General features: G+C 38.8%; 1 protein-coding gene across 1 annotated transcript in view; it reads right to left on the bottom strand.

Annotated features, from left to right (window-relative positions):
• LOC117288529 (gamma-aminobutyric acid type B receptor subunit 2-like) overlaps positions 1–26,662 on the bottom strand; it is a 34,997-nt gene extending 8,335 nt beyond the window's left edge. The window contains exons 1-11 of the mRNA XM_033769422.1: positions 26,127–26,662; positions 21,393–21,530; positions 19,727–19,894; positions 16,824–16,931; positions 15,588–15,653; positions 5,410–5,607; positions 4,774–5,019; positions 4,114–4,198; positions 2,443–2,532; positions 1,162–1,312; positions 469–601 (exon numbers count right to left, since the gene is read on the bottom strand). Coding sequence (XP_033625313.1) covers positions 469–601; positions 1,162–1,312; positions 2,443–2,532; positions 4,114–4,198; positions 4,774–5,019; positions 5,410–5,607; positions 15,588–15,653; positions 16,824–16,931; positions 19,727–19,894; positions 21,393–21,530; positions 26,127–26,441 — 1,698 coding nt within the window. The 5' untranslated portion in view covers positions 26,442–26,662. The remainder of the gene's footprint in view (positions 1–468; positions 602–1,161; positions 1,313–2,442; positions 2,533–4,113; positions 4,199–4,773; positions 5,020–5,409; positions 5,608–15,587; positions 15,654–16,823; positions 16,932–19,726; positions 19,895–21,392; positions 21,531–26,126) is intronic.
• Between the last annotated feature and the right edge of the window lie 279 nt (positions 26,663–26,941).

The raw sequence follows: 26,941 nt of genomic DNA, 5'->3' as shown, positions 1-26,941 counted from the left end.
GGGAGCCGTTTCTCACAATGTATTTTACTATCAACAGCTATCCATTGCTCGTTACCAATTAAAGGCAGTGGACACTATTGGTATTTGTCAAAGACTAGCCTTCGCAGTTGGTGTATCTCAACATATGCATAAAATAACTAACCTGTGAAAATTTGAGCTCAATCGGTCATCAAAGTTGCGAGATAATAATGAAAGAAAAAAACACCCTTGTCACACGAAGTTGTGTGCGTTTAGATGGTTGATTTCAAGACCTCAAGTTCTAAATCTGAGGTCTCGAAATCAAATTCGTGGAAAATTACTTCTTTCTCGAAAACAATGACACTTCAGAGGGAGCCAATTCTCACAATGTTTTATACCATCAACCTCTCCCCATTACTCGTTAACAAGTAGGGTTTTATGCTAATAATTATTTTGAGTAATTACCAATAGTGTTCACTGCCTTTAATATCTCATCAAACTGTTACTTACGTGGCAAAGGACGAGTATTGTTCTCTCCCCATACAACGAAGAATCGATACTGTTCATGACAACGAAGCTGTACAGGAGAAGCCCGCCCACTGCCGTTAGATTGTTAATCTGTGGACTGGAAATCTTGATTGCCCTACAGAGACGAGACAAACACAAAACGGACATAACTGACGTTACAATAGACCTTATGCATTGACGTCAACCAGCCGCCATCTTAGAGGAAAAACGGTGACGAAACAATCGAGACGCACAGATGTGTACGCGCGGCGCACAGTATTGGCCAATGAACAACCTCCTTTTGACCTCTAGGTGAGGGCGCCCTACTGAAATGACGTCATATGCATAAGGTCTATTCAAAAGAAGCGATTGTTGGTCTTTAAAATGTACCCTGTTGTATCCTCCCCTCCCCACATTGCCTTATACTTTATATGAAGTTCAACCCTTGCTTTTTCTGTGGGCTTTCTGCTAAACTTCTTTTTGTGATAAGCTGTATGAATTTTGTTACTGGTGTTTGTTACATGACAACTCCGCTGTTAAGGGGTGTGTTCCAAGTTGGAATAAAAAACAAATGAATGAATGTATATAAAATAACATTTATGCTAATTTTACGGTAAAAGGGCAGACAATAGTCTTATCTAAACTGTTCTTTTCTTCCGTTTTTTGTTTCACAAACCGCTCAATTTTAAAACTTACTTTCTGTTCCTGTACCGTATATTGATGAAAATGAACACAAGGGCTATGGACACGCCAACCATATCTAACACGATGACTGTAATGCGCAGACTCAAAGACTTGACGATGATTTGTTCCTTGATCGTCACCCCGTCGACTGGGATGTTCTCTCCTGCCAATCAGAACAAACAAGGTATTGAATTAATCAGAATTAATTATTCACGTTGGCTGGCTCTGATTGGCCATTGATCGTCAAATTTACTGTAAGTTGGAACTTCAAACACAAAGTGTGTTTGAATATTTAACCGATAAACAGTACAATTTAATAAACTAATGTACTTGTAAACGTGGCGTATCGTGGTTGAGCGATCTAGATCACCGGGCCGCAAATATTTTATGCACATTATAATTCTCACTGTCGTAGTGCTTTTCAATGGGAAGTTTTGTTCTCCTAAATCGATCCAAAAGAGGGAATCCTTAAGAAAAAAGGGGTTGGACATTTTTGAGGATGGCAGTTCTAATGTGCAGAATAAATAGCCTAAGTTCTTATGTTATCTCGGTTCGAATCTTGCTCATGGCACTTGTGCCTTAATAGAGCAAGGCCCATTATATTGATTCGTCAAAAGTTAGGATAATGTAGTGCATTTTGCTCTATCAGCCAGGCTCGTAGGGATGATATCCGTGACTTACCCTCGCGGATTGTGAAGGGGGTTAAAACCCGTTCGTGAAAAAATAGCCGGTGATATTTTTTAGCTTACCCATTGGTAAAACAAAAAATACATTCTACATTGTTGATTCAACATTGTTCGATGATTTTACCTATCCCTTAACCTTTTACATTGTATGGTACATCTTACTCATGTTCTCAAACACTAATCCAAGCAAATATAATTAAATGGAAGTTTTCCATCGTGACCATCTTCATAAGTACATGTATACCATGTAAAGTGATTTGCAAATTTGTGATTTTTGTTTATATTTTCTCTCTCAACCAATGTTGTTCACTCCGGTTAAAAATCATGAGCCAGCAATACATGAATCGTTGCCATAGTTTTTAATTCTTTATTAAACTCGACAAGGCCACGTCACACTATGCAATAATTGCATACAACTAGGTCTCAGAAAATGTCCCATTCAGAAAGTAATTTCGTGTTACAAATTTTAACATAATCTACAATAGAAGCTATAGTAAACCGCTTCGATAAAAAAAGAAAATCTCTTTTTGTGAAACCAAAGTGCTCATTTTGCTCAAATGGTCTCGTGCGACGAGGCCTGAATTGACTGTCAATGTAATTAACAAACCGTGCCAGATGAAGTTATTGTTGCCGATGCGTTCAAAGCTTGTCTCCACGTCCGGGGAGTCGAACAATAGCACGTGTTTCATCGGACCATCTAAGGCGCGGGAATAAACAAAAGAAAAAAGCAAATATAATTTCCCCGCCTTAATATTTACACTTCATGTAAGGTACAGGGAGGAGGTGATAATGGACAAACAAAACGTGACAGAAGCAAGTGACAATAAGATTCTTGTAATGATGCATGATAATAAAATATGATTACTGCTGAGTGCATTTACGACCAGATAAAAAGAAAGGAATACGCCGCAGTGGACGAGTTCGTAAAGTCCATTAGACGTTAAAAAGAGAACATGCACGAGGTATTAAAACATAATAAGGGTAATACATAAGACTGTATGCATCAGTAATGTCTGATATTTAAAAGCACATGGACGCGTTTTGGTAATATTGTCAACGACTAGTCACACTTGGTGTATTCAAACATAATATGCATAAATAACTGATGTGAAAATTTGAACCCAATTGGTCATCTAAGTTGCCAGAGAATAATGAAAGAAAAACATAGTTTCACAAAATGTGTGTGCTTTCAGCTGCATTGAAAGGCTTCAGGCCTGAAGTATTTTATAGTTTAACAATTATTTTGAGTAATTACCGATAGTGTCCAGTGCCCTTGAGTTAAGTGTGGTGCTAGGCAATGCAAAAGCAGATCTCTGTTTATTTTTAAGAGTTTGCTGTTTAGTTGCTTTGCTTAGTCGGTATAGGGGTAGGTCTATATCTGATGGATGACAATTAAATTAATCATCTTGGACTAGATTTTAGTCCCAAGCTTAAAGGGAGTGGTTTTTAACAATGTTGGTTTAAGTTGAAGGATGCCCAACAAACTGCACTTTTCTCGAGACATGATGTTTTTATTGAAGCTTTTGTTGGCGACATTGTACAGAAGATAACAATGGTATGGTTGTATGTTTTTCCTTAGCATGAGTTTTCACGCCATTTGTTGGCAAATAAGCAAAAGGAGAAATGCAACCTTGTCAAAAAGCAGGTTTATAGCTATTTCCTAATGGTAAGCGGCTTTGGAGTTTGAAAGTGTTTGCGGTTCAAGCGTGACACAAGGATCAACCAACTGGAATTTGCAAGGGAAATGTAGGTTTAAGCACAAAGCCGATTTGTGTGACTGTATACACCGAAACGCATGACTTGTGATGTGTAAAATATTGTACTCTGTGTATCAAAAGGTGGACTTCAAAACTCAATAGCGCACATCATTCTATGCTCACTAACGACAACCTATCGAACTCAGTCCCTCAAAGTGCAGCAAACAAGAACAAAGTCTACTTTTGCGACGGAAAGAGAGAGGGGGCGGGGAAGGGGGGGTTGTCTTTGATTTTAGCAAAAACAGCTTGCCCTATGACGTCATAAAGAGTACACCGCCTGTGTATGAAATGAAACAAAATGCGCCATCTCATCCGCAGAGTGTATCAAGCAATGATTTTGGCGCCACTCTGTCGTCCCTCATGCGCGGTTTTATTGGATTTTCTAGTGGTGAACAAATAATGTGGATTTGATTTCCCATGTGATGTACGTTGTAAAAAACATGCGTGTCTCCTTGCGCAGTGTGTTTATTAACACTCGCAGAAAAAAAAGTCACGGGTGGACTGGTGGGCGGGAAAAATACCTTCGGTGGTGTTCTGGAATTGTTTGACCACGACACGTAGAGATTCACTGGTCCTTGTTGCGTTTTCGTCCACCGATACTTGACTCTGCCGTTAGAAAGACACATTATTTGAAAATTAGCGTAATACAAGAAGCAGATGGTTACACACACTTATAGTGACCTATTTATAAGAATATTAGGGCATCAAAATAATGTTAAAGGGGTTGTGTCGTCATTATTAAGCAGGCCTGTGTGTCAGTACACGAAATCATGATGATACAGCCCCTTTGAAGTATCGTTGGATCAAGTGGAAGCGGGTCGAGTTGCTCGATACAATCAAAGAACGATAAGAGGCAAATGCAGAACTTTCCATTTGTTCATCCGTCTATCAATGTACCGTCTATGGGGGACTTTTGGACGCTGGGTGGCAGCAGACTTACTTGGTACATCCATTGATCTCTGTAACGTGTGCATGCTCAGAATTATATAACCATGGAAATTTACCTAATGAGTCTGCTGCCACCTAGCGTTCAAGAGTCTCCACTTGACTGATACAAAAAGTCGTAGCCACACTGTCTGCTTAGGCGTGGTTTAAGAAGGTAGACTATAAGGAGTATTAAGTTAAGGCCTTAGCATGGGACTAACATGAGTTATATTGGTCTAGGCATAAGTGTAACTCACCGTAGCCCCGTAGAAGTGCACATTGCGTACGCTTTGCATGATCACCTCACGCATCGCAGTGTCGCCGTATTGGAAGTCCTGCAGACGGCGTGGCGGTTCCATCTTGGCGAGGTGTTCTACGGATGCATTGAGTGCCATGGCCATGACCATCATGCTATCGTACGATTGAGACAGGACATCGCGGGCACTAGAGTCTGTTGTGACTAACAGTGACTCTATGTACGCTTTCTGATCTGGATATGGTTTCTGGGTTAAAGAACAAACAGAACATTGGGGCATGCTCCTGAAGACGATCTGTGCCCAATTTCATAAAGCTGCTATTAGTAGAAAATTTTGCTTAGCAAAGAATAAGTTCGGCACCAGTTGCATCAATGTGAACTTTATGGAGTTGAAGCAAGATTTGAAGCAGGATTTGTCTGTGCTTGGCAATTTTTAATTCTTACAGGTTTTACGAAATTGGGCCCAGAACATCCTGAACAAAGCATTATTGGTGGTCTAGCTGTTATAATTACAGAGGTCTTGAGTTCGAATCCCACCCGACTAATATGCCTCAGGAAGGTCACTGAGTATACAGTGCAAACACAAATCGTTGTAAGGGCATAACTAACATCAAAAGGTACGTCAACTATTTCTTACTATTCCTCCGAAGTCGATCCTTTCTACGTCAGCAGCTTGGTAGAACCCATGGAGTGCAAGGTGGTATTGCAAAACCTTTTCCAGTTGTTCTGATGTGCACGTGGAGTTATTGGAGGAGTCATAGCGCCACCAAGCGTCATTGATCCAACCATTCAGAATCCAGATTATTTGAGGGCCGTAAGCTTTTAGACGATATACCTTTTAGTGAGATTAAAAAAGATGTAATAAATGCAATTCTTATAGCAGCGTTTGATTAGGCCAAACTTATATAGCGTTTGGTAGAGCACTGGTGTTCTTGTGTGCTCGATCGTGTTTTCCGGTTTAGCCGCAGTGAAGCAGCTAATCTGACCGAATCGGATACATTTTAGGTTCGGTAAGGCTTGGCTTTAAGTAGCTTGCTCAAGGCAGTCGCATTATTCACTCCGAAAAGACGCCGCTGTAAACTCACCCGTATTCACACAGCATCACAGTCACACCGCACGACCCAACCGTATACACTGTCACATCGCTCAACGCCCACCGTATGACTACTGTGCACAAGTCATCCGCACTCGTACCACTTTCCCGCATGCGGAGGCCGTAGGCATGCGGATAGCGTACAAGGGGTGTGGTGTCTTGTCGTGTCGTGTCGTGCGATGTGGTTACTCACACACATTTTACGCACAGTAAAGGTGGGTTTTTGCAGCGGCGTGTTTTTTTGTTTTTTTTTCGGAGTGAATAATTCGACTGCCTTGAGCAAGGCTATAAGATGAACATTGAAGCAGACCAATACGTGTGCTGCGTACATTCATATTACAGCTATGTATATTCACGTAATATAAACCAATTTAGAACCCTTCCGCACAGTCTCGTAAGAACATTAGTCAAGAAACTTGATAATGCAAAAAAAAACGAACATCATCTATCCACAGTTTACTGTGTCGTCTTCATTTGAGCCATGAAGAAATTCCGTAAAAACACCTCAGAAAAAAATGACAACAATCCCAAATATTAATGCCTCAACATTGAATGTGATGCGTATATATCATACTGCGGTTATTGAGTCCATTTAAGAATTAAAAAAACAAACTTAGACTCCTTCCTCACTTCGGTCACAGAGTCTCACGAGAATATTTAAGAAACTTTTACACAATAAAGTAAATGTTATAATCTGTACACAGTTTACTTTGGCGTCCTCATTTTAGCCAGGAAGACGGTCCATAAAAAAATTCAGAAAAAAGTGCCTTAAAAAAGTGACACCAATCCATCCCAAAAACAGCTCACACAATTCCGATAGCTCATGAATCTGACGAGACAGGCATGAGGTATTTAAGCTACTCGCCATACATACGCTGGGAAAGCATGCATGTGGAAAACATGATGAAATTCTGTATAAACCCTCACTTTATGATCAGCTTCTACACCCGGAAAGGTAAACTAAGGGGGTAGCACTTTATTGTACATACAAGATTATTATTATTTTGTATCTGTTATATTATGTATTTTACACGTTTGAACACCTTAAGCTTTCCCGGGTCGTTATCGATTCGGCTTCAGATTTTATGGGCCGCAGAACAGTCGGACTGAATTGCGAAAGGAGTGGGCCTACACACGAATGTCGTAAAAGTTAACGTAATTCGCATTTACGTAATGATCAGTTTCCTTTAAAACATTGTACTTTAACATTTCAAATATGAGCCCTACTCTATGGTTATACCACAGAGTCTCAACAGCTGCTGGTATCTCTAAACATTCTCATGATCGGCTAATAGTTTGAACCAACTTAATGACAGTAAAATTAGTTTGATATTACGATATTGAACAGGTTTGTACAGTGAATGTTCACCTTGTAGAAAAGTTTCGTTATTTGATATAAAAGCAACATTAATATTCGCTGTAGAAACCTATGTGAGTGTTCAATATCCAATATCAAACCAACTTGACTGTCATGATGGGACGTCAAGCCGCTGGTCCCATGTGGTGTGCATAAACGCACGTAAAAGAACCCAGTGCACTTATCGAAAAGAGAAGGGGTTCGCCCGGTTTTCCAAGTTTGATTTGCAGCATATTTCGCTATATGTGTAAAAGGAGTAGGTTTCGTGATTCAAACATAGTCCAATCTTGTATAGTAGGATATACTGTATGTTACAACGCCATGAGCGTCATTGGTTATCGTAAAGCATATCCCGAACACCTTCAAAAGTAACATGCTCAACATCCTTGAAAAAAGTCAAGGTTTTGAGAAGTTTCCACATAAAACAAGACCGCATGATTTTTAATTGGCTTAGTTCAGGTCTGCCATTATGGTGTGTTTATTGAACGACAGAGCGGAATGCATTTAGTTTCATTTGCAAAACATTGATGTATGTTTTCTTCTTTCAATAAACCGGGCGGCCCTTCCGTGGTAAAAGAGCCTCACTCAAAAATAATGTTTTCTTAAGATCATTTCCGGTTAAACTGAGAAGATGTATTTCATTCCAAAGATTCAAATTCATACTAGGATGTGAATACACGTCCGTTGTCGGCCTCTTTTTACACTTTCATCCCGTTTTCTGATACTTGTTTTTCTTGAATGTTCTTCTTCTTCTTTTCGAGTAAGGCTATTGTGCCATTGAAGGGCGGCGGTATCTTCAAAGCCCCACTTAATATATTTCTTTGTTTCTGTTAATGTAAAAAGATTAATTGATGCAGCCTTCGACTTCTCTTTATTTGTTAACTCTTATCGTTCCATTTATTTCCGATTAGATCATACATTAAAGCGAAGTGCCTGAACGCTTAACCACTCAGGGAGAGGACAAAAAGATATTATTTCAGAGAAAAGCTCCGCTGATAATATCTTGGTCCGACTTATCGAGAAATCCGGTATTGAAGGTCCATGGAATTCTGAGCTTTTACCGAGTGCTGGATTATTTTCTTTTTTTCAACTTATGATTTTTCGGAAGAGGAATTCATTCTCTTGAGAAATTGTCTTGTGTTATGCACGTTATAGTCCATGAGATTTCAAATTGGAACTTTAAATAAAGGTTTTGGTTTGAAAGTTTTTCGTATTTTTTTCTTGTTGGTGCTGTTATTTATTGTTTATATTGGGCTTTTTTCTTGGTGATTTTTTTGGTTGTCTTTTCACGTAAACAAAGGCAACTCTGCTCAAATGATTAGAATCTACAGCGAGGCAGCTTTTTGGTGCAATGTGTTTCAGTCACGTTTTCAGCAGATGCTTCTACGATTATAAAATGATATGTTTTGAATGTTGTATAAGTGTGGTGCTTACATGTCCACGTATTGATTGGTTTTTTTTTTTGGTTTTTTTTGTCTGCTTAAAGGCATTGGACACTATTGGTTATTACTCAAATAAAATTATTAGCATAAAACCTTACCTGGTAACAAGCAATGGGGAGAGGCTGATAGTATAAAGTAACGTGGTTTTCGAGAAAGAAGTATGTTTCCACGAATTTGATTTCGAGACCAAATCAAGCGTCTAAAAGCACACAACTTAATCGTGTAACAAGGGTGGTTTTTTTTTCTTCCATTATTATCTCGCAACTTCGATGACCAATTGAGTTCAAATTTTCACCTGTTTATTATTTTGTGCATAAATGTTGAGATACACCAAGTGGGAGACTGGTCTTTAACAAAATACCAAAAGTGTACAGTGTCCTTAAGAGGATTTGGCGGGTGCATTTTGTTCAATTATTTCATGTCAAGAAAGAAGGCATTGCCTGGCTGTTTTTTTTTTTTTTTTTTTTTTTTTTTACAATTTATAATGTGTACCAATGACAGTTTACACACCGATTTTGCACACAAAGGATGTTGCGTTCTTGCTGTCCCTCCTGAACACATCCCTGTTAATTGACACCCCTCTGTGGTGTGTGGTATGGTCCAGCTTAGGATATCATGGCAAGTGTGATATTATTTGGGGGCTAATATGGGCCATTCAGAATAGTCAATGATACAAGATTTAGATTTATTTTAGAAATTGTTTTGACCCATCCATTCAGCCCCACATTTCGGGGTTTTTAAATATAGAATGTCTTAATGTCTCAGCTCATGTACTCAAGAAAAAAAAGCTCATGTACTCAAGTGTTTAAAACCATCAGAGTCCCTCAGTCGAAACGCACTCCAGTGTATTCGCATTCGGTCGTGTATATACCGCACTCGGCTGTAGCCGCGCAACCAGCATAAACAGCCCAAGTGGCCTGGCATCGGTACACCGTACACTGTCAACAAGACCATGTTGTTTCTATCGACAGTGGAATTACATTGCAAATGAACTATGGGTTTGACTTGGCCTCTCTCTGTATTTTTTTATATATTTTCAAGGTTTACTACCGATAATCAAATCAAGTGAACCATTTAAATTAAGAAAACGGCATGCCTCGTATACTTCCATATACTGCCTCTATAATAGAGCAAGTCAGATAAAATACATCAAAATGCATTCCATTGCATGCGCTACAGTTCCATTTATTGTTTGTATAATCAAAACTGTCCTATCTGATCCGTATGTTATCTTGCACAGTCGCATTTTCGAAAGAAAATCTTGTCAAAATTCATCTTTCATAAACCCCATAACAGTGTACCGTGCCTTTAAAGGCAGTGTATACTTTCGGTAAATATCTAAGATCAGTATACTCACATGGTGAATCCCAACATATGCATAAAATAACACACCGGGTACGTGATAAGTTGGGTTCAATTGGTCATCGAAGTTGCAAGAGAATAATGAAAGAAAAAACACCCATGTTGCATATAGAATTGTGTGCTTTTAGATGCATGGGAAAAGCTTCATGAGCCGAGCCTTTCCCACTACCCCAGGTTCAAAAATGGTGGTGAAAAAATACCTCTATATCAAAAACTACTGTAAAGGAGGTCGTTTATAACAGTGTTTTGTAATATTAACAGCTCTTAAGTGCTCTTCGCCAAGTATTTATGATCTTGAAAGGCACTGGACACTATTGGTAATTACTCAAAAAATTTGTTAGCATAAAAACTTAATTTGGGGTAACAAGTAATGGAGAGCTGTTGAAAGTATAAAACATTGTGAGAAACGGCTCCCTCCGAAGTAACGTAGTTTTTGAGGCAGAAGTTATTTCTCTTTAAAATATTTGAATTCAATTCGAGACCTCAGCTGAGGTCTCGAATTCAAGCATTTGAAAGCACACAACTTGTGCGACAACGGTGTTTTTTCTTCCATTCTCTCGCAACTTCGACGACCCGTTGAGCTCAAATTTTCTCAGGTTTATTATTTTATGCATATGCATATGAGAAGACTGGTCTTTGACAATTACCAGAGGTGTCCAGTGCCTTTAACTTGTAAAGTAACTTCCAAAAGTACACCCTGCCTTAAGCTTATGTTTTGGGTTTTCTCCTCTAGAAATGTGTAATAATAGGCCCCTGGAATAGAAGTTGACCACGTTGTTTGTGGTTCACGCAGCAAGCACCTTTGTTCACATGTTTCCTCGGGCTTGCAAGCTTTAAGTAGGACACGGCAAAATTATGTAGAAATGTTTGACAAGATTTTACAAGGGACCCTGGACACACAACCATTATTTACACCCTGCTACAAATTACAAGGGACCCTGGCTCAATTATTCCCTTGTGAAAGGGGCATAAGCGTTAGGGGTTTAACACTGGTGTTTCTGGTCCACATTGCAAGCACCCTTGTGTACATAGTCCTCAGGCTTGAGCTTGGTTATGTACATTCATTTTGTGAGGCATCTGGTTCCATAAATAAAATAGCATAAATAGTATTGTTAAAATTGCACGGACCAATTGTTTTTTCATGTGTTTGTTTTGTTTTGGGGTAGGGTGTTTTACTCTTTCTTTCCCTGAACGGATTTTAACAGATGGTGCTGTTTCGAAAAGAAAACACATTTTCTGCATAATGCCCACAGACAATGCACTAAAAACGTGCAACATGCAAATTGTTTGTTTATACATTGCTGATGGACGTGGGATAATATCTGGATCCGACACTTATTTGTGTTAGTTTTGATTGATCTATTTATAATTGGAGGTTGTTTGTACTTTGGTTTTGTTCGTGCAGTAGGCCTACTTTAAAAGAAAGCCATTATGACTTTCTCGAATCTATAATAGGCCCTACCAGCTTTTTTAAATTTAAAATCAAACTTATATTATTATTTAATTCATGCTCAGAGCATACTGATCGAAACGTCAACTCATTTAGAGATGTCATTATGGCGTTACTGCAAACCTTTCCATATTATTATTATTTTTTTCTTTTTTTCTTAGGTGGGTATGATTTCATAATTTTAAATTAATCATTAAGTGGGACCTGGATGATTTTGATTTACAACTTCTAGAATTCTAAGTATACAGATATAACATTAATGTGACATCTATAAATAGTAACTGACGTGCGAGCAGTGTGTGTGGAGCATCAAACTGGCTGGCGCTTTTGTCATGGCCGAGTCCACTAAAATGTCAAGGTTCGAATCCCCGCCATGACACTTAATATTGTTCCCCCAGTACGAAACAACTGCAAACACTTTTGAAAGTAACATCAAAACATCAACATCAGTTGACCTTCAAATTTATATTAGGACCTCGAATGATGCCTACGGGGAAAACATCCAAACCAATAAAGGAAAATAATAATATACAATGTAAAATCGTGGAAGTGTCGCGGCCGAGTGGTTAAGAGCACCGAATTCAAACTCTGGTGTTTCTGATCAGCAGAGTGTGGGTTCGAATTCCCCAGCCATGACACTTGTGTCCTTAAGCAAGACACTTAACCATTGCTTCGTCCTTCGGATTGGACGTAAAGCCGTTGGTCCCATGTGGTGTGTAACGCATGTAAAAGCATGCGCTTATCGAAAAGAGAAGGGGTTCGCCCGTTGTTCCTGGCTGTGGCTGCTAAATAGGCCGTATCACCTTGTAAACCCTTATAAGGTTCTACATACTTGGGTCTCAGAATTCATCACTTCAATAACCTATCTTTCAGAAAGTTTGTATATACTCAGCGCCTTGAGTACCTTGTTTGGTAGATACGTGTGTCATATAAGACTTCGATATTATTATTATTATTATTATTATTATTATTATTATTATTATTATTATTATTATTATTATTATTATTATTATTATTATTATTATTATTATTATTATTAAATTGGTGTTGAGAGTTTTAAACACATATTGTTGTACCCACTTTTTAAACTTGTTCAAATGATAAACATGCTTATCATTCTGACACCCCCCATGCTCAAATGGTTTTAGCGTGAAAACTCACATGAGTATCTTAACATTGGGTTCTAAATATAAACAAACTATAAGTAATAAAAATCATGCTTAAATGTGTTGGAAGTCCAACTGTTTTTAGAATTGCGCGCGCATGGTTAAAGCATAAAGTCGTGCTTTCAGGCTCGTTAGTTAAGACCACCCGCTACTATATTGGCCAATTAATAAAGCCACAACCTGTTGATTGATGAGATTCGTGCCCCAGTTCAATTATGACGTTATCAATATTATTTTATAGCTGCTATTTATAGCATGACCTAGTTTTCTGCCCACCAAAGCGTGATTTCCCATGCCCGGCCAATATATTTCCAAATAATTTCTACATTGCGTATAATTCCTATGTTTATTCAAAAACAAAAACAGGCCATGAGCCGTTTTGAGATCATGGGCCCATAATAGAACTGCTTAAGCAGAAACCATTTCTGAATAATTTTCTGCTTTGTAGAAATTAGCAGGATACCAGTCACAAATGTGACTAAGGAGTTTGGCTGGTAACCTTAATTTGGTAAGCACAATTTTTTATGCTTAGCTACTTTTCCTGCTCTGAGAAATTTGGTCATGGTAGACACAACAACACAACATGACACTACCAGGTTCTGATAAAATCTGTACACACGCAGTCAACGTATATGTGTGTTTTTACTTCCAAGTCAGACTATCTCACAAATAGTGGCATATCATCAAAATGCATGCGGACGATCGAATGCAAACGGAAACTACGGTGCTATTAAAGGCACTGTACATTTTTGGCAATTGCTAAAACTAATTTTAAAGGAACACGTTGCCTTGGATCGGACGAGTTGGTCTATAAAAAGCATTTCTAACCGTTTGTTATAAAATGCATATGGTTAGAAAGATGTTTTAAGAATACAAAGTAGAATACAATGATCCACACAACATTGCCTCAAAAATGCGTGGTTTTTCTTTCCTTTGCGAACCAACACGGTCGGCCATTTATGGGAGTCAAAAAGTTGACTCCCATAAATGGCTGACCGTGTTAGTCGACAAGTTAAAAGGAAAACCGCGCAATTTCGAGGAATGTTTGTGTGGATTATTGTATTCTACTTTTACAACATCTTTCCACCCATATGCATTTCGTAACAAACGGTTACAAATGCTTTTCAAAGACCAACTCGACCGATCCAAGGCAACGTGTTCCTCTAAGCATAAAAGTGTTGTTTCTACCATGTCTAACAACAGCTCTCCATTGCTCGTTACCAAGTAGGTTTTTATGCTAACAATTATTTTGAGCAGGTACCAAAGTGTCCAGTGCCTTTAAGAAGTGACACCTGGGGATACTGTTGTTCTGATGTCAATTAGGCCTACGGCACATTCCAAAAATGTGTAAGAAGACTGATGGCAAACATAATAAACAAAAATGTGGAAAAAAGCACGGGTACAAAGAACTACGCCACTGTCAATTTGCAAAATGTGTCTGAATGCACGGCTTTCATAAGGGTCTTTATGTAAAAACTGTTTTCGATGTTGTGTTGACAGGTTGTGCGATGTGCTTTTTGCGCTGTGAAAAGGTATAACTTGTGATAGTTGAAATATATTATAATGGCAGTATATTTGTGATGGATAAAGTAAACGAATATTACTGATATTCCCATTTGATCGCTTTGGTTTTTTCTGCAACTATCTCTTCCGATACAATTTCAAATTTGGTAAGGAAATTGTAATCTAATATATCTACAATTATAACAATTATAACAATTATAACAAGTATAGCAGTTGTTATTAAGGGCACACTCTACGAATTAAACATTCGGAGAAAACTATCAAAACATGAACACGTAACAACATTTCTACGAACGTCAATCGTCCTTAATTATTGTAACACGTTTGTTATCACTGGCATTGCTCTTCAGTCTTGAACAACCTTCACCCTGCAGATTTGTGTGTGTGGGGGGGGGAGTTACAATCTAGTTGTCTATTGCTCGTAGACTTCCCACGTGTCGTTTTTGTAGTGTATGCAGACTCAGTGATCTATTTATAGAATATGATGTCATTGTTTCACGCAAGAGCTCTGTTGTTTTGCTTGTTTTAACCACGTGAATTGACGCAACGTTACATCCGTTTCCTTGTCTATTATTAGGGACTTTTCGTTTTCGACGACGGATGATTCTGCGACGGTAAAGATGACATTTGGCGTCATCTGCGCATGCGTCGGCTTTGAGGACGGTCGTCCCTCAATTTCTATGACAGTACTTGGGATGAATCTTCGTTGTGCTGAAAACGACAACGTTTAGCTGAACAACCGTCGCAGAACCATCCTTCGTCGAAAACGAAAAGTCCCTAATACCAATATTGACGACGTAAGAACACAACAGTTTTGTACACAATACCTGACGTTGTCGCCGTTCACTATTTATAGTAACGAGTCATGTGTTCAAATGAAACGCGTAATAGTGTCTTGAATGGGTAGTTCTAATAGTGTGCAATGCTGTACCAACTCACATTGGGAAATGTAGTCAATCTAACTGCTATTACTCGTATCCTTTCCACGGGTCGTTTTGTACACAATACCTGATTTTGTCGCCGTTCACTATTTATAGTAACGAGTCATGTGAATCGCGTATTCAATATGAATCGCGTAATAATGTCTTGAATGGAGACAATAGTTTTAGTATTGTGTGGAGTGCTGTACCAACTCACATGGCTGCAGTAAATCTAACTAATATTACTCGTATTCTTTCCACGGGTCGTTTTGTACACAACACCTGACTCCGTCGCATTTCACTATTTATATATACGAGTCGTGAATCGCATGATAACGTTATGAATGGAGACTATTGTTATGTGTATCAAGGCACAAGGAGAATATGATACAATGGAGCACAATGGAAGTAGAGCATGGAAAGCAGCAATCCAATTACATACACTTCGGGATGTTTGAGTTGCAAATTAATATATAAATGGATGTTTTTGTTTCTACTTACCTCGCAGAAGAATTTCGAGGCCGGCCTCTCGTAGAAATGGGCAAAGATGATCCTTGCGTCGTGATTCTGATGGGGGTCGAAGGAAGGAAAAGTAATCAATATTTTCATTCTTTCAAAAACATTCAACAATGACCCCCTCCATTTAGGAACTGTTAGTGTGGTTTGAGGTGAGATTTCCCACCATCCTTTCGTCCTTCGCAATTTATGTTTGCAACCTGTGCCCGTCATGGCGGATTAACCCTGTATTTTCCAAATTGGAAAGCGGCCTGGAGACCATGCATGTTCATACGCTGCTCCTAAATTGTGTATTAGGCCGATACCTCATTCATTGGCTAATGCGACCTCCCACTTCCAAGTTTTAAACAAATTCCTAAAATCTTGTATTTCCTGCAAGCTATATGTGGAGCTGCGGCGTGTTAAAGACACTGGACACTATTTGTAATTATCAAAGACCAGTATTCTCACTTGGTGTATCTCAACATATGCATAAAATAACAAACCTGTGAAAATTTGAGCTCAACTGGTCGTCGATGCTGCGAGATAATAATGAAAGAAATCAAAACACCCTTGTCACACGAAGTTGTATGCTTTCAGATGCTTGATTTCGAGACCTCAAATTCTAAATCTGACGTCTCGAAATCAAATCCGTGGAAAATTACTTCTTTCTCGAAAACTACGTTACTTCAGAGGGAGCTGTTTCTCACAATGTTTTATACTATCGACCTCTCCACATTACTCGATACCAAGTAAGGTTTTATGTTTATAATTATTTTGAGTAATTACCAATAGTGTCCACTGCCTTTAAATTAGACCTTATGGCACCATGTAATGGTTCACAATCGGCTGTGGTGCGATATGCAGCCAATCCAACTATGAAAACCGGGGCGAACCACTTCTCTTGAAAATAATAGTCGATATTTATATAGCGCTTTATATACCCGAAGGGCGTCTCAACTGCATTTATAAATGATATGTGTTCCTTTACGTGTATTACACAACACACGGGACATACGGCTTTGAGTCCCATCCGAAGATCGCAGCAATATAAGTTGTGGATGTAATACTCCCTACGCCACAGAGAATTATTTTAGGGAAAACCCACGCGGTGAAGTAGGGATTCTTTACTGTACTACTAAACCACACTCTGTCGATCAGAAACACCCGAGCTTTTGAGTCCGGTGTTCTTATCCGCTCGACACGCCAATATAATTAAATTAGTTCATCGAATGGACTCACCTGAAGGTTTTTAATTTGCGCTTGATGCTGGTCTTTATCTGTGATTGCCTCTACAGTCAGTATGGTTACCCCTCCTTTAGTCAACGTGTCCTCAAGATCAAGAATGTTCTGTAACAAAAGATACATGTGTAATATCGGTCATTAGCAAATTAGCAATTCTTCTACTATACAGCATTCATTTGAAAACTCTCGGAGTTTATCAACCAGAGAAATATTTCCCCATTGAAGCCCAATGATAATAAAGCACAGTACCGATCCTGCAAAGAAATATTTCCCTCTGAAAGCTCACTGATTCTAAAGTACATGACCTGTACCCATCATCCAGATAAATATTTAATAATAATAATAATAATAATAATAATAATAATAATAATAATATCAAAGTCTTATATAGTAGCACACGTATCTACCAAACAAGGTACTCAAGGCGCTGAGATATACAAACTTTCAGAAAGGTAGGTTATTACAGAGATAAATTCTGAGACCCAATTATGTAACACCTTATACGGGTTTACAAGGTGCTACGGCGCATGCCGCAGCCATTTACCTCCGAAGAAAGCACACTGATTATAAAGTTCATACCAATACCAATGATCCAGATAAATATATCCATCTGAACGCTCACTGATAATTAGAAAGTACACACCAGTCAAGTACCGATCCTCCAGAGAAATATTTACCACTGAAAAAATTGCACTAATTCTAAAGTTCATAACCAGTAGGCCTACCAATACTCCATAGAAATATTTCCATCTGAAAGCTCACTGATAATTATAAAGTACAAACCAGTGCAGTACCGATCCTCCAGAGCAGTATTCCGTCTACAGAAAGCTCACTGATTCTTAAAGTCATACCAGTAGGCCTACCGATCCTTAGAGAAATATTTCCCTCTGAAAACTCACTGATTATATTAAGTGTATACCAGTACCATCCATCAATAGAAATAATTACATATGAAAGCTCACTGGTAATATCATAAAGTTATACACACCGCTCCAGTACCGATCCTCCGGAGAAATATATCCATCTGAAAGCTCACTGATAATTATAAAGTACACACCAGTCCAGTACCAATCCTCCAGAGAAATATTTACCTCTGAAAAAATCGCACTAATTCTAAAGTTCATACCAGTAGGCCTACCAATACTCCATAGAAATATTTCCCTCTGAAAGCCCACTGGTAATATTATAAAATTATACACACCGCTCCAGTACCGATCCTCCAGAGAAATATTCACCTCCGAATAAAATCGCACTAATTCTAAAGTTTATACCAGTAGGTCTACCGATCCTCTAGAGAAATATTTCCCTCTGAAAGCCCACTAATTGGTAAGCTTACACCAGTAAGCCCAACAATACTACAGGACAATAATTCCATCTGAAAGCTTACTGATAATTGTAAAGTACACACCACAAGCAATCCGCAAGAGGAAAAAAAATCCCTCTGAAGAAAGTTCAATAATTATAAGTTCATACCAATACCGATCCTCCAGAGAAATATTTCTATCTGAAAGCTCACTGATTATAAAGTTCCCACACGCATCCTCCTGAGAAGTATTTCCACCTGAAACACTGTTAAAAACCAAAGACATGCTGTCCTTTGAAGATTTGGGGGAATGAATTATTATTATCAATGAAAAAAATTCAAGATGGCTGCACCATGATAAAGGTCTATAATGACGTGGCGGTAAAACAAAACACAATCATGCACTGCGAAACTGGGGTGTTCAAGTTGACACAATGGATGTCATAATAATAGATTTTACCAAAATATAATTAAATTTACAACATAGATAAAGTGTTAAAATAACACTACTTTCTGCCAACACGATTGTATTGGCGTTATTTTAACACACTTTGGTGTTGAATTCTCTCTTTGGTATCTATAATAATATGCGTCAACGCACAACTGTGTAATCTTTAACACATTTTAATCTGCTACTTTTTAATTTCGAATTTCAATATTTCAAAAAGAGGCACTTGGAGACATGGGCGTTATTGGGGAAAGGGTAAGTGCCCCCATATGCCTCCTCGACTACGCCTCTTCTTGACGCTGTTGGCCTAGATTGTTCATCCCTTGGTCGATACCCATCGAGTGTCTGTGGGGTGTCTGCTCCTCAGCAAGGGGGATAATAACAACAAGACTTCAAATAGGGAATCAATGCTTGGCCCTTTTCCCACTCCAAGAACATCACACCTGCCATCCTGCTTTGTCGACTAGGCGAAATTTCATTGAGCTGCCTATAAGCAGAAAATCTCTGCTTAGCAAAAGTGAGTAAGATACCAGTCACATTTTGTTGTGTGGGGATTTGAAAAACTATGTGGACTGACACACTTCCTTATATTGTTTATTGGGCATTATGGGGGAAGGGTAAGTACCCCAACGTGCCTTCTCAGCTAAGTCTCTGCTTGATGCTGGTGTCCAAGATTTTGAAAATTTCGACTATTTTCTCTGCTTAGCAAAAGTGAGTAGGATATCAGTCACATGATATTGTTGTGTAGGGATTTGAAACACTATGTGGACTGACACACTTTGAAGAAAGGGATTTTCCTTAAGTGTACATAACAGAGGAGTGTCCACAGACTGCAAAACAGAGCTCAATAAAGTCCACATGATAGTGTTTCAAGTCCCTTGTAAAAGACCTTTATCATGGTGCAGACGTCTTTAATTTCCCCATTGATATCAATGTAACCAAACCAAGACTGGAAGAACAAAATAGTCTGGTTCACATTTACAAAATGATTATTGGCATTCATTATAGTTATTCGATACAAGGAACATGACCAAGATGGATGCAGCGTGATAACGGTATTATACGTGGACATCTTTTTGTTCTCACAATGTCCGCACATCGAATATGCAGCGTCAAAACACTGTCGTTTTGATGCAAGGGAAAACTTACCGAGCGAAAGTACTCAATGTCTTCGAATACAATAGCGGCCTTCTTCCATCCCATTCTCTTCATTAGAGCCAGCCGAGGTTGGTTTAGATCATCTTCCTTTATACCAAGGCGAATGGTGAGAGGAAAACGAGAATGGTCCAAAATGGTTGGTGAGCTAGCTAAGGTTGCCTGCAAAGAAAGTAGAGGAAAGAGTTGGGTGATACAATTTAGAGCATTTAGTTTTAAACTAATATTTTATGTCACTGAACAGGCAAAGTCGGTAGTGGAATTTGTCGTATAACCTTACTTTTGAAAACACACTGTTCGTGTTGGAAAATATGTACTGGGTATGCTAGAGTTTGTGACGGGGGAACCATCGCTAAGGCTGCCTGCAACGAGGAAAGAGTGGGGTGACACGGGTGATAACAACTAGAGTGCACAGCCAAAGTCATGGGTACACTTTTTGTTACAAAGACACCAAAATGAACATAATATTGATATTGAGTAACTATTTACAGATCTTATATAAAATACTCTTTATCCATCATTGGCATTCAAACTTTTATAAATGATAATAGGAGACTTTCCAACGCTAGGTGGCAGCAGGCATACCGGGTAAATTTCCATTGTTTACGTAGTTCTGAACATGCGCATAATTCTGAGAACAATGGATTTACCCGGTAAGTCTGCTGCCCTCTATCGTCCCAGAAAGTCTCCCATTAGATAATAGCCCTATATAGGACTCTTTCTCTGTACACAGGAACACCGTAGTGCAAAACGAAAGTGTAAGGCCGCCATGGCTATCTAGATAACTGCTTCAGCAGTGGTTTTGAAACTATTGTTCATGAAAAAGGGACACAAACAATGTGTAGCCATGACTGTGGCCCATGTACTAGAACACCGACTGTACACTGAGTTTTAAAACAGTCGTCCTTTGTTTTATGTTGCGGAAAACTTGAAGTAGCTAGCAGTGGACACTATTGGTAATTACTCAAAATAATTATTAGCATAAAACCTTACTTGTGACGAGTAATGGGGAGAGGTTGAAAATATAAAACATTGTGAGAAACGGCTCCCTCTGAAGTGACGTAGTTTTCGAGAAAGAAGTAATTTTCCACGAATTTGATTTCGAAACCTCAGATTTAGAATTTGAGGTCTCGAAATCAACCATCTAAACGCACACAACTTCGTGTGACAAGGGTGTTTTTTTCTTTCATTATTATCTCGCAACTTCGACGACCAGTTGCGCTCAAATTTTCACAGGTTTGTTACTTTATGCATATGTTGAGATACACCAAGTGAGAAGACCGGCCTTACTTTGAAAAGCATACTGTTCGTGTTGGAAAACGGGCATGTTGGCATGGTATGCTAGAGTTTGACGGGGACGTTTCACAAACAAGAATGTTTTTGTGATACAGAAGTTACCCCCTGCACCCCCACTACAATCCTCAAAATAATTATTGACATTCCCAGAACACAATGAAGGCACAAAAGGAGGGGTGTCCCATGCCTTATCGAGCACCAGATGAAGATGGGAAACTTTCCACCAAATCTCGGCTACGACTTGACATTCTTCATGTTAGAGCAGAAATTGAGTTATAACTGGAAATGCAAAATTTACAACAGTAACAAAACGGGGAAATCTATTATAGTGTGTTCCTGCACCACAGAAGTCAGCAACTAGTACCTGGATGATGTTGTACTTGGACGCGACCTCATTGACGACGACAGCATCGCTGGAAAGCATTGGGCCCCATGACATCAGGATTGGAGGGTCGACATAAATAAAGTCATGCAACAGCCGCAGGGCTAGGTCCGGTTTACCCTGTCAAAGATTAAACATTACAAGGTACCTCATTGAGTTTGAAAATCACCGTTAAAAACCACAATTTCTGAAGACGTTCACCGAGGTTTTTTCTGGTCGAATCAGGAATAAGGTTTTTTTTTTATTGGCAATAACTGCGTGGTAATGACCCTAGTTGGTGGATGCCCGCTTTTCGGCAGCGACCAGCCACCAACATTACCAAAACCGGCTAGCCGCAGCTCCTCTAAAAGTGTTGCCACTCAGGAGGGACTTGAACCCGCAACCCTGCATTCTAAAACAGAATGTCGATAGCCGCAAGACCACTGAGGCATGCCCAGTGACAACGACTCCTGAAATCAGTAGCAGGTTTATACAACAACAATGAATGTTGTAATTGGGATGGGTACAATAAGTAATGACCGTTTTATAAATTACCCTTTTATGTTTTACAGCCATGAATTGCGCAGCACTTTTACATACACAATGGAACAACATGTTAACCAATATATGTATGATCGACCAAGTCCAACCATTTCACCTCGTTTATAAATGAGAACAAAAAAACACAACAGCCCATGACGGTAAAGTATACAAGTTTATGAGTGCATTTTTTATTATGGAAAGACAATTAAAACAAAACAGTAATCAATGAAATTGGCTTTGTCAAAACTAATTGTGCCATTGGCATCAATTACCAATAATTTGAGTTAATAAAACGGGGCTTAGTTTTTTTAATTTCATTGAGAGTCTCCTCGTTTTACTTAAGAAATAAAAACCTACATTAAAGGGATTGTATACGTTCGGTAGTTGGACCCTATATGTTTCAATTCTATATTATAATTGTAAAAATGGTAGCGTTTTTGAGATAATTGCAAAAATTTGTAGCGGTTTTGTCAACGCAGGAAGAAAAATCTGGTACTGCAATACATAATCTGAGAAACTTTACTGACAGTATCGCTTCTCGGCCTTAAAATTTCGGGATATAGAGCGATATCAATGTTCATAACCGTAGTACTTCACGGTGAAAAGTTTTTCAAAATGCATCATACTATTCATAGCTGCTACTTCTTACCACACAAATTTTATTGCCATTGATTTTCAGAGTCATTTCCAATGATATACGAAAAAAAATATGACCATAACAACTTACTTGATAACGGGTAATGGGGAGCTGTTGATAGTATAAAACATTGTGAGAAACGGCTCCCTCTGAAGTAACGTAGTTTCCGACAAAGAAGTAATTTTCCACTAATTTGATTTCGAGCCCTCCGAATTAGATTTAGAGGTCTTGAAACCAAGCATCTGAAAGCACACAACTTCGTGTGACAAGGGTGTTTTTTTTTCCTTTCATTATTATCTCGCAACTTCGACGACCAATTGAGTTCAAATTTTCACAGGTTTATTATTTTATGCACATGTTGAGATACACCAAGAGAGAAGACTGGTCCTTGACAATCAGTGTCCATTGTCTTTAAAGACACTGGACACAATCATTAAGACCAGTATACAACTTCGGTGTATCCCAACATATGCATAAAATAACACAACTGGGAATTTTTTTACTCAACTGGTCATCGAAGTTGCACTAAATAATGAGAGAGAAAAATAATTGTTGCACAACTTTAATCTGTGTGCTTTTAATAGATGCATAAAAAAATATTAAAAGACTTCGGGCCTGAAGCCTCTCAAGATTTGAGTATGAAATTACCTTTTTCTCACAATGTTTTATACATCAACAGCTCTCCGTTGCTCATTTCCAGGTGTAGTAAGTTTTTATGGCAATAATTATTTTGCGTGCATAAACTAACTAAGGTTGTGTAGTTTTTGAGAAATGAGTAAACCAAGTCAAAAAATAGTTTTGGTCTCATGAGACCAAAGTTATTTAGCATGTAAAATCCCCTTAACCAATTATGATATTATACCAAAACCATAGCATAACTGGTTAATACGTTTTTACATGCTAAAACTGAGACGAAAATTATTACTTTTACTCATTTCTCCAAAACTACAGCATCTCAGTAACTAAAATTTCAAGGGAAGCTTTCTACTATCATAATCTCCAAACTGTGTAAGTTTAATGTATATCTGTGGACATTGTGTTTTTGTTAGGAAAAAGTACATTATACCCTTTAAAGGTAGGGTCATAGATTGGTGTTGTTTTTTTTCTTTTCAACGTCATGCTTGAACCCCTGCCGAGAGGGACCCGCTTGGTGGCAACGTCCCTCTGTTACGTTGTCACGTTGTCAATGCTAACAGGTTTTGTCTATAGGTTATAAGTGTTTGTTTTGCAATTTCCAATGATGTGTTGTATGCCTACCATGTGTTGTTAAAATAAAAAGTCTATGTATTTGCTGAGTTAATTTAAGCTTGTTTGCTTAACTAATTAAACTTTATAATTTGGTTTTATCTACCATTTGACAGACAAATTGTGTACAGTCCAATAAAGGATGCTGACATGGCAGAGTTTCGTCCTGCCTCCTTCGAACATAAATATTAAATCTATTAAAACCCATTACTTGGCTTGAGATGGGGTAATGTGAAGATACCTGCATTAATATGGGTGCAAAATGTTAGGGTTTAAATATGAAGTACAAAACGAGGCAGAAATTGGTGAAAAGATAGCAACCAGGTGAATCTCAAGGGCTACCCTGGTTGGTCGGGCATTTGTGTACGCTGCTCCAAAACTATGAAATAATATCCCTCCTTGTAAAGGTTTTCTCAGTCAAATTCGGCAAAATGAGCAATCAATTTCATTTTCATGCGTTCGAATTAAAGCTGTTTTGCCTATCCAGTTGTTACTGCGTTTCAAATTCAGAATTCGGCCATTCAGTTTCGTTTTGGGTCGAGTCAAATTCCTTTAGCACTCTGTTCAATTTAGCGTAGCGTCATTCTTTTTCGTGACACACGCCTCAAGCAGCGTCTGCGAATTTGAATGCTGCTTTGATGAATTGTTAAATTGAATGATTATTTTGTTAATTCGAATGACGCAACATTACATTTTGACTAAGCCCAAAACGAAATCGAATTAACCTTTTTAGTAGCATTTGATTTTGCGCGAAAAAGAATAGCTTGGTGGTTAAATAGGCTGCTCATTTTCCGAAATTGGCCGAGAAAACCTATGTTAGACAATCTCCTACACTTAATGTATTTAACCATTTAGCCACTGGACCGCCCAGCCACCTAAAGTGATACACTGTATAATGCGGTAGGAGGAAACCTCGCTCTAGCTTTTGTTTGTAGAATAAAAAGAAATATCAAAATAAAACTAGATAGTCATTAGTAGGTCTACGCATTGGTGAATTCATCTAGTTTTTTATAGATCATTATTGATTCATCCCTTCACAGTTGACTTGTCGAAGCTAATGATGATGAACTAAGTTTAGCTCTTACACAACAAACGCTCATTAGTAAACACAAAGGAAACTGTATTTATCATTTATGGTGATATTGTCGAAAACTAACGCCTTCGCAAATAATCAGCATTGTGCCAGATAAAAGCCTTGAAAAGCTAATGATTGTGTCCATTTTATCGTTATACAAAAATAATCGCCATAAATATTACCGCAGGCGTTTAACGAGGGGAATTATTGGTGTCCCCCCCCCCCCCTCCCCATGAGGACTTGTACAAATATCGCCGAAAGGGTCACAAATTGTGCATTTATTTATAAATAATCAGCCTTGAAAATGTTGAACTATGATTCCAGTAATTTACTGCAAGAATCTTGAAAAATCATTTCGGCAAACTCGGGCGGTGCAGGGACTACAGGGTTAAAAGGAAGGTACACGTCTGGTAATTGTCAAAGACCAGTCTTCTCACTTGGTGTATCCCAGCATAAGCATAAAATAACAAGCCAGTGACAATTTGAGCTAAATTGGTCATCGAAGTTGCGAGAAAATGTTGAGAGAAAAAAACACCCTGTTGGACGAATTTGTGTGCTCTCAGGTAGGAATAGAAGACTTCTGGCTAAACGTCTGTTATTATTTAAGTGAGAAATTACCTCTTTCTCAAAATCTATGCTACTTCAGAGGGAGCCGTTTCTCATAATCTTTTATACTATCAACAGCTGCTCTGCTCGTTACAAAGTCAGTTTTTAAGTTACTATCTGTCTTGAGTAATTAATACCAAACGTGTACCTTCCCTTTTAAATAAACTTCACACATTTAATTCCTACTTGATTTGTTTGTGTGTTTGTATTTTTTGTCTTTCTGTATTTTTGTTAATTCTTGTAATGAGTATAGGTGTCGCGCAATATAAAGGTCAGTTATGCCCCACTAGGCCAAGGACATTTTGTATAGACAAGTCGACCGTAAGAACTATCGATGCGTTAGACCACTCGGCCACGAAACGCTGTGCCAGGAAAAAGATATTGCTTTTAAAAATCATGCATGGGGTTATTAATTTGGTTGCACCCTTTCACCGATGTGTGTTAAGCACTGTATACTCCGTACTTTCCCGAGTTCTGTGAAAACAAATCACAGGCATAATACTAAGGTGGGATTCGAACCCATGTCTGTGGTTGTTTTTTGCACTAGAGGGGGGGGGATGAAATTTATGTTCCTTTGATACTGCCTATATAATTTTGATGTGACAAATATTCTCACAAGAAAGCAACTTACCTCTGTCCAGTTTCCTCTTATCCGTAGTTCATATCCATCGAGTATACCGTCCAGATTATTGACGTGGTCTATTGCGGCATTCACCGTCTCCTCCACCCGGCCGAACACATGGTCCGTCTGGTAGGGGAACATACCCCCGATGTAGAGGGGTACCTTGACCGGGAGAGTCACGGCTCCGTGTCCCATGGTGGTACCGGTGATGTTCAACCCTGCAGCTGCCGCAGAGACGGGATCTTCGGACGATTCATTATGAACTGAAGAACGAAGTGCAAGGACTAAGTACGGGAAAAGTGCCAAAATTACAGCTGGTCTCATTTCAGTTGGTGTCTTTTTTACGGTGGATGCACACTCACCGAACTGCAGAGAGAGAATTGTTGTGTCTTGATAGCAGATATGATCTTGTGAGTTGTGGAAATAATTGTGAGTTTTGAATTGGAATGAAATATCTTCCCTTCGTAAAGATGAGGTATCATTTGGCTATGTTCTCGGCCTGTACAAATCCACCGCCATGTAGTGTGGTGTTCAGACTGGGGAGGTTCCACAAGGTGACCCGGCCAGAAATCGAACCCACGTCCTTTTCGTTATCGAGTAGGGTCTCAAGATGCGGCTCGTGGAACGAGCTTTGCCCGGTTACCGGTTTGATGCAACAATCCTTGTAATTTACTGTTGTAATGTGCGTACAGCTTCAGATGCTTTCAGAAGGATGCTTCGCACAAACAAGTAGATTTACGGAGTCAAAATGCCGTAACGGTGTGGTGCGGAGACCATCGGCTTTTTGGGCCCGGGTGTAGCCTTCGAGCTCCAGCCGTGATATG

Source organism: Asterias rubens, chromosome 3 (genome assembly GCF_902459465.1).
Source record: "Asterias rubens chromosome 3, eAstRub1.3, whole genome shotgun sequence".
In the NCBI taxonomy this organism is placed as follows: Eukaryota; Metazoa; Echinodermata; class Asteroidea; order Forcipulatida; family Asteriidae; genus Asterias; species Asterias rubens.
The sequence above is the reverse complement of the archived record's forward strand: the minus strand, read 5'-3'. Positions and strand labels throughout refer to the sequence as shown.